The 13,646-nt window shown below is 35.2% G+C and overlaps 3 protein-coding genes across 4 annotated transcripts in view; 2 read left to right on the forward strand and 1 right to left on the reverse strand.

Moving 5' to 3' along the window:
• Positions 1–13,646, forward strand: part of LOC136027642 (uncharacterized) — a 242,873-nt gene that overhangs the window by 156,261 nt on the left and 72,966 nt on the right. The gene's annotated exons all lie outside the window — the stretch shown is intronic.
• The window catches only part of LOC136027639 (uncharacterized), a 203,604-nt gene that overhangs the window by 144,799 nt on the left and 45,159 nt on the right, over positions 1–13,646 (forward strand). The gene's annotated exons all lie outside the window — the stretch shown is intronic.
• LOC136027640 (uncharacterized) overlaps positions 10,892–13,646 on the reverse strand; it is a 41,555-nt gene continuing 38,800 nt past the window's right edge. The window contains exon 4 of one of the 2 annotated variants that reach the window (XM_065705065.1): positions 10,892–11,048. In XM_065705065.1, coding sequence (XP_065561137.1) covers positions 10,965–11,048 — 84 coding nt within the window. In that variant the 3' untranslated portion in view covers positions 10,892–10,964. Of the gene's footprint in view, positions 11,343–13,646 lie in introns of both variants that reach the window. The other variant, XM_065705066.1, reaches the window with a different exon arrangement.

A 13,646-nucleotide genomic window follows, 5' to 3' on the forward strand; every position in this document is an offset into this window, starting at 1 on the left:
AAGTCATTACTAAAAAAATACTATTGTTGCCAACAATCTATGAAAAGGGGTTGAGCCTTATATCTTGAATCGGCCAAAAAATTGTTATAAAGGGTATTTTCAATTACAACAGCAGAAAGAACTTGTTTCCCAAAGAGCAAGCTTATGAAAAATACTGTTGCACTTATGCTATAAATAATTAACGCTTAATGCTATAACCTCTTTTGTTCTAGAGTTACTTTCAATTTACAATCAACTCAAAATCTATTATAACCAAATTTTCATGAGTTTTAGAGACCGAAAGCGTTAAGTACAGGTCTCCCCCGCAGTCAAAAGTATAGCGTCTTTTCAACAATCGACGGTTTAAAAGGCGTTTTATATATTTTTTTGCTAATCTTCAACATTTTGTAAAATGTCATAAAATATATGCCATATTTCCACGACCTTACTGCATAGTTCTTTTGAAGGACGATAAAAATTCTCCTTCAATAATTTCATTAGGTTCTTAAAAGTTTCCTCTAGGCTTCTAATACAAGCCTAGATACTCATGAAAACGCCCAAAGGTTTTTTGGGGTTAGGATGCACATCCATAGACCAGAAGCTATCGTCAACGCAAAAGTACTGTATACACTGTTATTTGATTTAAAAATTCAATGCATGAAAACGATGCATTTTCGCGAAAGAAAAGACACAATTTTAGAGATCAGAGCGGGCATAAGTCGAATCCTCTAAGTTAACAATCTTAAACCAAACAGACTAAATTGAATGAAGAAATCCAGCACCAAAAGAAACGGAAAAGGCCATTAATATGAGTTGTGAGTTGTGGAACCCTCATTTAACTCCCCAAAACAATTAGTAGCATTGCCTCTTCAATGAATACGCAATATATTTTCAATTGAAATTATTCTTTACCCGATGGTCAATATATTTGAAAGAATGAATTATTTTAGTCATTTTATGATTATTATTACTTCGCCATTAGTAACCATATAGATGCAGTAAACCCTGGCATTGGGGTTTTTGAACAAGCAAGATCCCCTTTCCTACTTTTATCAGGTTCACTCTATATATAAAAAAGTCCTAGCTACATTTTTTAAGTTTAGCATTAATCCGCAAATATAAAATGGCGGGCCCAAAATAGGTCTGTCGAAACTGTTTTTGAAACACAACCACAATATCACTTTTCCTTCATGGCATCCCCTTCTTAAAAGGGGATGCTTAAAGTTAAAAGTATACAATAGTTGTTCGTGTATAGTAAGTGCTCTTCATAAATTGTTTTGATAAACATAGTTATTTATTTATTTTAATTTTCTCTATCTTGTACTCCGTCCCTATGAACTATCCCTAGCTCTAAGAACAACAAGCAGTTTGCAAGAATACAAAGAAACAATATTTTATTGATTAAATTTATATTAAAATATAAAATAAAAAAACGTTGTTGTATGTTGAGTCAGGAAGAGGTTCTTTGGCAGGAGCAGAGGCCACATAAATGCACAGCTTCAATGAGCAGTAAATTCGTTAGGTGAAGGATGAGCAAAAAATTGAAGCAAAATTGATTAAAATTTTTTTGAGGGTTCTATTTTTTTAATAAAATATAAAAAGGGGAGCAAAAAAAAAATATACGCAAATTTTACTGAGATTCTATTTCACTTGAGGTTTAGAACCCTTGTTTTTTTTATTTAAACTTTAAAATTATAAGAAACCAGTTCCGCTGCACTGTCTTTTTATGTAAATATAAGCGTCTATACACAAAAAGACGAATGCAACAGAGAACAGGCTTATACAGAGAAATTTACTTTCCGAAATTTACTGCCCAGCTACTTCATTATCTAGAAAAGAAAAGAAAAGTCAATCATTTGCAGACAATAGACAATATGTTTTTCCGAACTAAAAAATTTATAAAAGGATAAATTTTGAAGACCGGCTAAATACATTACAAGAGCGAAAACCTCGAGATGGTTGCGATGTCTGGTCAAGACCTTTTTTCTTCACATATAATTATGCTTGCTATTAACAAATCCTTTTAGACTTTCCTGGAACATTTTGTGATATAGGAAAAGCACAGATACAAATGTGTTCCTAAAAACTGAATTAGTCAATAAAAGATAAATGCTAAATGTGAAAATGAGCACTACCTAAGGAGTGGCGGGGGTAGCATGGATTAGTTTTTGGTGGAAAAGAAATTTTGGTGGAAAAGAAACAAACCTCTTTTAATGGTCGATTTTTAGCAAGATTTAAGAGTACGTTGCAGGACACTCCTAGTTTTCCGTTAAGATTCTGTAGACTTCTTTTGTAGCATAACTTTTGTAGCATAATGGTCAAAATGATCTTATCGTCTTTTGCTAGGCAAGAACAAATAATTGGGCAGCAAGCAGAACTCTACTGAGTTAAGCAACTCGTAGATGAAACCGAGAAGCCCTAGAAAAGTATAGTATAATTTGTATTTAAGACAGGAAAAGGCTAAGGAATTCCGGTCAGGGTAAAATGCTTAGAAAAGATACAAAATGTCAAAAGAGAGCTAGAGAACAAGGAAATAGCTAGAACAACTCATCATATAGGGAACGGAATCCCCGTAGTTAAAAAGAGGGTAAGAACTCTGCTACGTCCAGACAAACTGCCAGAAACAAAACGTAAAATAAAACAGATTTATATGTATATTTTTTTTGAATAATATAGTCTATCTATAAAAACCCTCTTTTAATGGTCTATTTTTTGCCACATTTAAGAGTACATTGCACGGCACTCCTAGTTTTCCGTTAAGAATCTGTGGAGTTTTTTTATAGCACGAGTTCAGTTGATCTCCAAAAAAAAAGTCGTTAGTCTCGCTTGGACGGTGAAAGACTATAAAAGAATTTTCGCAAAGCAGGATAAAAGATTATCTCGACTCCACAATCGAGTACGAATTCGTAATTCACGCAGTAATTCGTTACGAATTACTGCTTAGCTCTAAATTAAACCTAGAAAAGAAGTTCATTTTGGCCATCCTTCGTTTTTAGCTCTATAAAGATGTGCTCGCTTTTATTCTTATATTGTGTTTTATTTTGTTGCTCTAAAAATGTCGGTTTAACTAAAAATAAAAACGACTTACAAGCCTTAGTCAGATAGAATAGCAACTACAGACACAATTTCAATCAGCGACATAGAATTTCAACCACAACGAAAATGGAAGGGATACCTACTTGGAGGGACAAAAAAGAACATTTAACTAGTAATTATGGCAAGGCGTCAACAATGCGTAATTAATAAAAATTACTAATTTAGTAATTACTAAAAGAGTAAATAATAGGATGAAAATAAAATTTATATCTATTATTACCCATCAAAAGTTAAGAGCCTTAGAAAATTTGCCTGATTTTAAAAAAGGCAGGAAACGACCCCAAAGCATCAAGTGGTCCTTATTAAAGTCACACCATCAGATCCAAGATCAGAGAACCCTCTTGTAAAGGTTCCAAACTCCTATATACAAAAATGTGACTTTTTTTTTCCAGAAGAAAGATCACGGAAGGATGTTTATTAGTTCATTTTAAGTATGTTTACTACTCATACTACAACTGTTGCTATATTATAAGCAGAGGGTATTAAGCTGAAGCCTTCAAGGAACATTCAGACGAACGCTGAACTAAATCAAAACGAGCATCGATCATGAATATTGTCAAAAGGGTGACAAATCAATATCTCAACAAGACCAAGAAAACAAGAGCTAAGAGCTCGTATGGCACTTGTGACGAGGCGAGAAGAGCTAAGAGCCAAGAGATCATATGGTATGAGCTCTAACAAAATTCTATGAATCAATAGATTGATTTAAAAAGGAAAATAAGAGGTCCTTCTAACTATCAAAATTCATTAAGATCCGATCACCCACTCGTAAGTTATAAATACCTAATTTTTTCTAATTTTTCCTCTCCCTTTTGCCCCGCAGTTGGTCAAATCTGGGAAAACGACTTTATCAAGTCAAAATGTGCAGCTTCCTGACACGCCTACCAATTTTCATCGCCCTAGCACGTCCAGAAGCACCGAACTCGCCAAATCACTGAACCCCTCCCCCCAGCTCCCCCAAAGAGAGTGAATCCAGTACGGTTCTGTCAATCACGTATCAAGGACATTTGTTTATTCTATCCACCAAGCTTCATCCGGATTCCTCCACTCCAAGTGTTTTTCCAAGATTTCCCCCTCCAACTCCCCCCAATGTCAAAAGATCTGGTCGGGATTTGAAATAAGAGCTCTGAGACATGAATTCCTTCTAAAAATCAAATTTCATTACGATCCGATCATCTATTCGTAAGATAAAAATACCCCAATTTTCATGTTTTCCAAGAATTCCGGTTTCCCCCTCCAACTCCCCCGAATGTCACAGGATCTGGTCGGAATTTGAAATTAGAACTTTAAAGCACAAGATCCTTCTAAATATCAAATTTCATTAAGATCTGGTCACCCTTTCGTAAGTTACAAATACCTCTATTTTCAAAACTACCCCCCCCCCCCCCAATTACACCAAAGAGAGCAGATCCGGTCCAGTTATGTCAGTCACGTATCTTAAACAGGTTTCTATTCTTCCCATCCAGTTTCATCCTGATCTCACCGCTTTAAGTATTTTCTAAGATTTCCGGTCCCCCCAGCTGCCCCCCCCAATTACGCTTGATCCGGTTGAGATTTAAAATAAGATATCTGAGTTACGAGGTCCTTCTAAATATGAAGTTTCATGAAGATCCGATCATTCCTTCGTAAGTTAAAAATACGTCATTTTTTCTTATTTTTCAGAATTAACCCAATTGAGCGGATCCGTTCCAATTATATAAATCACGTATGCAAGACTTCTGCTTATTTTTCCAACCAAGTTTCATCCCAATCCCTGCAATCTAAGCGTTTTCCATTATTTTAGGTTTCCCCACCCCAAACTTCCCCCAATGTCACCAGATCCGGTTGGGTTTAAAATAAGAGCTCTGAACCACGATTTCCTTCTAAATATCAAATTTCATTGAGATCCGATCACCCGTTCGTAAGTTAAAAATACCTAATTTGTTTTAATTTTTCAGAAATACCCCCCCCCCCCCACTATCCCAAAGAGAGCGGATCCGTTCCGTTTATATTAATCATCTATCTGGGACTTGTGTTTATTTTTCCCACCATGTTTCATCCCGATCCCTCCACTCTAAGTGTTTTCCAAGTTTTAGGTTTCCCCCTCCCAACTCCCCGCCCCCGTCACCAGATCCGGTCGGGATTTAAAATAAGAGCTCTAAGACACGATATCCTTCTAAACATCAAATTTCATCGAGATCCGATCACCCGTTCGTAAGTTGAAAATACCTCATTTTTCCTAATTTTTAAGAATTACTCCCCCCCCCCCAACTACCCAAAAGAGAACGAATCATTTCCGATTATGTCAATCATGTATCTGGGACTTGCGCTTATTTTCCCCATCAAGTTTCATCCCGGTCCCTCAACTCTAAGTGTTTTCCAAGATTTTAGGTTTCCCCCCTCCAACTCCCCCCAATGTCATCGGATCCAGTCAGGATTTAAAATAAGAGCTCTGAGACACAATATCATTCCAAACATTAAATTTCATTAAGATCCAATCACCCGCTCATAAGTTAAAAATACTTCATTTTTTTCTATTTTATCCAAATTAACCGGAACCCCACTCCCCCCCCCCCAGATGGTCAAATCGGGAAAACAACTATTTCTAATTTAATCTGGTCCGGTCCCTGATACGCTTGCCAAATTTCATCGTCCTAGCTTACCTGGAACTGCCTAAAGTAGCAAAACCGGGACTTTAGGTTTCCCCCTCCAAATCCGCCCAATGTCATCAGATCCGGTCGGGATTTAAAATAAGAGCTCTTAGACACAATATTATTCCAAACATCAAATTTCATTAAGATCCCATCATCTGCTCATAAGTTAAAAATACTTCATTTTTTTCCCGAATTAAACGGTCCCCCACTCCCCCCATCCAGATGGTCAAATCAGGAAAACAACTATTTCTAATTTAATCTGGTTCGGTCCCTGACATGCTTGCCAAATTTCATCGTCCTAGCTTACCTGGAAGTGCCTAAAGTAGCAAAACCGGGACCGACAGACCGACAGAATTGGCGATTGCTATATGTCACTTGGTTAATACCAAGTGCCACAACAAGTACATTCGATAAGGACTTTTGACAATGCCCTAATGCCAATTTCCATCAAAACGAGCCTGAGCTGAATTGGAGTTTAGCAACAAAATATTTTGTATACAAAGCATGAGCTATATTTTGATTAATCCTATATAGTTTCTAATAAGGTTCGAGTAGTATTTTGGGTTAGATTTTTAAAGTAACATACTAGAGCGTTTTCTTAAATAAGTTCGGAGACCAAGCAGGCAAAGCAAGACAATGCAAGGCAAAAAAAAAAAAAAAAAAAAAAAAAATAGAATTCTAAGTACTGACCTTTCTTTATTATAGCTTTCTTAGGCAAAATTGGTTGAGTGGAAACAATTTTCAAATCCGCTTAGTTGCTAAGAAAAAAAAAAAAAAAAAAAAAAAAAAAATCAGAAGCGCGAAGTCTTCCTGAAAAAGCCTCATTGAAATCATGGCTCAAATAAGATTTTTTTCTTGCAAAATTTTTATTTTCTTTTTTGCTGTGGATAGCTTCGTTTTTTTTTCCGTGTCCTTATTCTCCCGTATTGTCAAATAGAGACGGTTCAGAAACTTACATATCTGTACGATATTTTTACATATTATTTCTCCTTATTTGAGTTACAGCAATTTCAATTTAAGAAACTCATTTATCGACAGCATGAGAAAATATAAGAAAACGTGGTAGTTTGCAGCAAGTTGAAAAGCAGAATAAATTTCAAAAGCAAAGGCAATTTTCACATTCAGCCGTGTCTTTAATAAAGTTTTTCAGGCAAAGCTGGTGTACTTTTTTAATTTTTCAGGGCAACTACAATGAAAAGGCCTTAACTAATTATGGTGTTTGAAACGGAAAAAGCAAAAATTACGAACTTGTATAAAGCTAATAGATTGGTATTATGTGAATTTTTTTTAGGTAATTGGGGGACCACTGTTAGTTGATGGGTTGAAAATTGAAATTTGGATTGAATAAAATTTTGAATGAGGGTATATTTGTTTCAGGTCTACTGGACTGCCCTTCTAAAGAGCCTTTTGTCAGGCACTTGACAAGATCAGAAGAGTATTATATTGTAATGTATACTGTAAATACTTAGTTCAGTAAAAAAAAAAAAAAAAAAAAAAAAAAAAAAAAAAAAAAAAAAAAAAAGAAGCAAGCAAGTTCTATGGACCTATCAAGATAGAGTGGTAGTAGGCCTTAAAAAATTTGTCAAAGATTGAGCAAAGCACTAGGTATCAGTCAAGGGCCCTGTTGCTATATCAAGCATTGTTAACATTAAAGAGCTACAAAAAGAAAGTGGAACAAAACTTGAATTGGCTCTCACTACGTTTGTTACTAAAGAAAACCCGTCCATCAGCAATATGGACACCCCGCCAGAGATATTGAAACAACATGCACGATTCGTAAGGTGTTCAACTTATGGCGTGCTGACACCTTCCCTCCCCCCACGGCAAAATAAAGTTTAACATTCTATTTTTCACTGATTTTATTTTCTTTGGCCAAATTGAATGGAAATTTGGCCAAATAGAATGGAACTACAATTAGTGTTACAAGGATTGTAGACAGGCAGATACACAGAAGAAATGTCTCAGCCGAAAGCACAGAACAATTTTAAAGAATTAACTTATTCATCTTCTGGATTGAACGTATAAAACTTTATAGAAGAACGTCTCTTAAAGCACAAGAATATTTTAAAAGGGCTTCACTGTTTGCTTCACACTTATCCACAGAATAGTGAAGAAAGTAAAGAGATGAAAGAGCCATTTTTGAAGTTGATCGAAATTTATGAAGAAGATTTGGAAAACAACACCTTAAACGTTTGATGGCGGAAAGAAAAATTTTGTAAAAATTTCTCTAACGGAACAAGGCACACCATGTCAATGCAACTGATTTTCTAAATATTTGTGGCAAAGCAATCTCTCCGAACATCCATATCTTACTTAATATTTTAATCACTATTACTGTATCGACCAGCACAACAGAGCGCTCCTTTTACACTTCGGAGAATCAAGACATACCTAAGAAACGTGACGTCTGAAAGTTGGCTAAATGGCTTTGCCAATCTCAATGTCCACAGGGAAATTCTAGTTGACACAGACAGTGTATATATCCATACTGACTAAGACTCAATTTTGTTTTGTAAGACAGCTAATATAGGAAGATTGTGTCAGAATAAAACGTAAAATCGTATTTAATCTGCTGGGTTTTATCAATCATTCTTATAGTCCCTACTCAAAACTTGCATCCAAAGAGCTAAAATAAACTTTAGGTAATGCCTTAAATTACCGGTTTTTCTGAGGATTTTTGAAGTTTTTTGTTGATTAGCCCGCACTAGACATCGCCACCCTTACTTACGGCAACTTACGTTCATTCTAAGCTTGCTTTCATTCACTCTTTTCATTTTTCTTCATTTTAAGTTTCCTTCTCTTATGGATTTCTGCTTGATTTATCAAAATTATTTTGCTCAAACTAAGAGTTTATGCAAAATCTTTTGGATTTTACTTTTCGGTTCTCGTTTGGTTTGAACTTTTTGCTTTTAATGCAAAACTTCCTGTTTTCAATAATATAATTCAAAAGAGGCCATTAACCATTTTTATTTAAAGGGCAGGTAATAATCTTGTCAACAGAAAAAAAATCGGCTTATGTAATTTAAAATGCATTATGGTGCAAATATTAAATATTAGTGGAGAACACTTTCTTTTTGATTTTTTCAACTTTTATCACGACCACATTTTATGGACAAGCAGGGCTTTACCGTATGCGAGGTGCAATACATTAAAACAGATTGGACTAATTGACAGTGTTTTCAGATCGACGCTGTTTTGAGGTAAAGAATTCTCTACACTTTTTTACTGATACTGACAAATGTCCTTAGAAATGGAGACACAACCTAGGTTTCCCGGTACCCACAGGTATATCTTGTGGAGATAGAAAAGTGATATATTGCCAAGAGGGTCAGTTTCCAAAAATCAAAGACAGAGAGAACACACAAAAAAATCAGTTAGTCAGTCAAAGATCGTGCAACACCCTGGTTTCATCTTTGGAGGTAAAGCTAAAAAGAAAATTGAGTAATCCCATCTCCTCAAAAATATATTTTCACCATCCATTCACGCGGTAGATATTCTCGAATGGGTTTGTTCCTTCTGGTCAAGAAAGCATGGTGAAATTATACCTTCTCTGGACACAATGCCATCCATCTCAATTATACCTCTCTGCAAATTTTACACAAAGCTTGTTCACAAAAATGAATGCCCGTGTTCTGCAGAGCTCATAGAAAGCTGTTTATACTCCTCCAAAGGATTAATAATACGGCTTCTAGAGATATAACAGGGTGTCAATGGATATTCTTCTGAGTACCCACTATTCTTACTAGCTATATACTGGTATCACCGTTCCGGTAGGTAAAGAAACACCTCACAAGGGATAGTCAATTCCTATGTTTAGAAAGCCTGATTGCACTAAAGTCATTACTAAAAAAATACTACTGTTGCCAAAAATCTATGAAAAGGGGTTGAGCCTTATATTTCGAATCGGCCAAAAAATTGTTATAAAGGTTATTTTCAATTACAACAGCAGAAAGAACTTGTTTCCCAAAGAGCAAGCTTATGAAAAATACTGTTGCACTTATGCTATAAATAATTAACGCTTAATGCTATAACCTCTTTTGTTCTAGAGTTACTTTCGATTTACAATCAACTCAAAATCTATTATAACCAAATTTTCACGAGTTTTAGAGACCGAAAGCGTTAAGTACAGGTCTCCCCCACAGTCAAAAGTATAGCGTCTTTTCAACAATTGACGGTTTAAAAGGCGTTTTATATATTTTTTTGCTAATCTTCAACATTTTGTAAAATGTCATAAAATATATGCCATATTTTCACGACCTTACTGCATAGTTCTTTTGAAGGACGATAAAAATTCTCCTTCAATAATTTTATTAGGTTCTTAAAAGTTTCCTCTAGGCTTCTCATACAAGCCTAGATACTCATGAAAACGCCCAAAGGTTTTTTTGGGTTAGGATGCACATCCATAGACCAGAAGCTATCGTCAATGCAAAAGTACTGTATACACTGTTATTTGATTTAAAAATTCAATGCATGAAAACGATGCATTTTCGCGAAAGAAAAGACACAATTTTAGAGATCAGAGCGGGCATAAGTCGAATCCTCTAAGTTAACAATCTTAAACCAAACAGACTAAATTGAATGAAGAAATCCAGCACAAAAAGAAACGGAAAAGGCGATTAATATGGGGTGTGAAACCCTCATTTAACTCCCCAAAACAATTAGTAGCATTGCCTCTTCAATGAATACGCAATATATTTTCAATTGAAATTATTCTTTACCCGATGGTAAATATATTTGAAAGAATGAATTATTTTAGTAATTTTATGATTATTATTACTTCGCCATTAGTAAGCATATAGATGCAGTAAACCCTGGCATTGGGGTTTTTGGACAAGCAAGATCCCCTTTCCTACTTTTATCAGGTCTACTCTATATATAAAAAAGTCCTAGCTACATTTTTCAGGTTTAGCATTAATCCGCAAATATAAAATGGCGGGCCCAAAATAGGTCTGTCGAAACTGTTTTTGAAACATAACCACAATATCACTTTTCCTTCATGGCATCCCCTTCTTAAAAAGGGATGCTTAAAGTTGAAAGTTTACAATAGTTGTTCGTGTATAGTAAGTGCTCTTCATAAATTGTTTTGATAAACATAGTTATGTATTTATTTTAATTTTCTCTATCTTGTACTCCGTCCCTATGAACTATCCCTAGCTCTAAGAACAACAAGCAGTTTGCAAGAATACAAAGAAACAATATTTTATTGATTAAATTTATATTAAAATATAAAATAAAAAAATGTTGTTGTATGTTGAGTCAGGAAGAGGTTCTTTGGCAGGAGCAGAGGCCACATAATTGCACAGCTTCAATGAGCAGTAAATTCGTTAGGTGAAGGATGAGCAAAAAATTGAAGCAAAATTGATTAAAAATTTTTTGAGGGTTCCATTTTCTTAGTAAAATATAAAAAGGGGAGCAAAAAAAAATATACGCAAATTTTACTGAGATTCTATTTAACTTGAGGTTTAGAACCCTTGTTTTTTTTATTTAAACTTTAAAATTATAAGAAACCAGTTCTGCTGCACTGTCTTTTTATGTAAATATAAGCGTCTATACACAAAAAGACGAATGCAACAGAGAACAGGCTTATACAGAGAAATTTACTTTCCGAAATTTACTGCCCAGCTACTTCATTATCTAGAAAAGAAAAGAAAAGTCAATCATTTGCAGACAATAGACAATATGTTTTTCCGAACTAAAAAATTTATAAAAGGATAAATTTTGAAGACTGGCTAAATACATTACAAGAGCGAAAACCTCGAGATGGTTGCGATGTCTGGTCAAGACCTTTTTTCTTCACATATAATTATGCTTGCTATTAACAAATCCTTTTAGACTTTCCTGGAACATTTTGTGATATAGGAAAAGCACAGATACAAATGTGTTCCTTAAAACTGAATTAGTCAATAAAAGATAAATGCTAAATGTGAAAATGAGCACTACCTAAGGAGGGGCGGGGGTAGCATGGATTAGTTTTTGGCGGAAAAGAAATTTTCTGGGCAAAAACTTACATGGGTAGATAAGGTGTGATTTAAAAATTTACATTTTCTAAGAGCCCCACGGAGATAAAAACCATCGAAAAATTCTGGCACCCCTTTTATTGAAATCCTTGGAAATCAAATTTAGTGAGGTCTTCGGGGATGGTGAGAAGGGTGGTGAACTGTATGAGAGTCAGGAAGGTGTACTACGTGTAACAAGGTCGTAACAGTCTAAAACCGGTTCCGAATGAGACCCCAGTCATGGTCACAGTTGCGTTGCAGTGCTGTCCCAGACATTTTCGGGAGCTACCGCGTTGATATTGTCCAATTACTTTGGCTCTCAACATGTCAGACCAGGAATTAAACATGAAAGTAGACTAAAAGTAGACTAATATCATGATTGTCAAAATGGCTAGTATACAATAACTGAGCAGCTAGGGGTTTTAAGTTTAAACTTTAAGGAGAAGGTTGAGAAGAAAATCGAACTGAATCATAAGAATATATGTGTATCCAGGTAGTCAAAAGAGCACATCTGCAATATCTTAGTAATTTCTAAGGGTATTAAGTTGAAACCTTCAATCATTGGTGAGGATGGTGTCGAACAAAATCAAAGTATACTATATACACCTAAGTAGTCGAAAGGGCGCGTCTGCAAAATATCAAGAGCGGCTAAGAGTATTTAGTAGACGCTTTCAGAGGATGCTGGGGGAGGATTCTAAACTAAATCGAAAGACACTATGTGCATCCATTTCGTCAAAATGATGAACCTATAAAATAACAAGAATTGCTTCAAGTATAAAGCTGAAACCTTCGGTGCATAAATCCCGAACAAATTGTCAAAAGACAGTATCCGCAACATGCCACGAACAGCTTTTGATATCAAGTTTAACTTTCAAGGAATGATCAGAGAGCAAATTGAATTCAACGATAAAATACTACCTGCATTCAGGTTGAAAAAAGGGCATATCAAAAATATCTCAGCAACTTCTTAGGGTATTAAGGCGACTTTCAGATAATTGTACAGATGGTACTGATCAAAATCAAAACGCACTATGTGCATCAAGATTGCCAAAAAGACATATTGACAGTATCTCAGGAAGTTCCATGGACCACAGTAGAAACTTTCAGGGAATAAACAAACATTGTACAACAAAGTCAAAAGCAACTGTGAACATAAAGGTAAAAAAAGGGCGCATTTATAATATTTCAGGAACAACTAACAGTATTAAGTAAAAATTTCGAGTGAATATCGAGAGGTATATTGAACTAATTCAGGAGACATTAAGTGCATTATGAATGTCAATATGGCATATATGCAATAACTCGGGAACATTTAAGAGTATTAAGTGGGAACTTTCACCGAAAGTTGAGAGAAATGTTAAACTAAATCAAAAAACACTCTGTCTTGAGGGAATGCCGATGGGGATATTGAACTAAATCGGTGAACTGTATGCATCCAGGGTGTCAAAACGGTTCATCTGCAATACGGCAGGAACGGCTAAGATATTTGAAACTTTCTGTAAATATTGAAGGTGATGTTGAGCTAAATCAAATGACACTATCTCCATCCCGGATATCAGAATGAGACGTCTTCAATAGTTCATATACGGTTAATGGTATAGATTAACGCCTTAAGTAACCTAGCTGAAACTGTGAGGGAATATTGGACGGAAAGGACAAGTAGATACTAAATTTTGATTTGTTGACCGAAGGGAGCTCATCAGCGACAAAGAATGTTAAAAAAAAAAAATGGTTGTATTGATTCTTAGTTTGAAAGTGTGTGTTATTAGTGTGTTATATTCTTAGTGTGATCTTTTTTTTGATCTCATTAAAATTTCAGGCCGTGAAGACACCTCAATAAAAGTTTCAGAACCAAGGGAATCGCAACTGGAAACAAATCTTGTAAGGGATTCTTCATCTCCTTTTCTTTCTTTTTTTTGCAACAAATTGGAACTATATCAGC

This window comes from Artemia franciscana, chromosome 5 (assembly GCF_032884065.1).
Source record: "Artemia franciscana chromosome 5, ASM3288406v1, whole genome shotgun sequence".
Taxonomy (NCBI): domain Eukaryota; kingdom Metazoa; phylum Arthropoda; class Branchiopoda; order Anostraca; family Artemiidae; genus Artemia; species Artemia franciscana.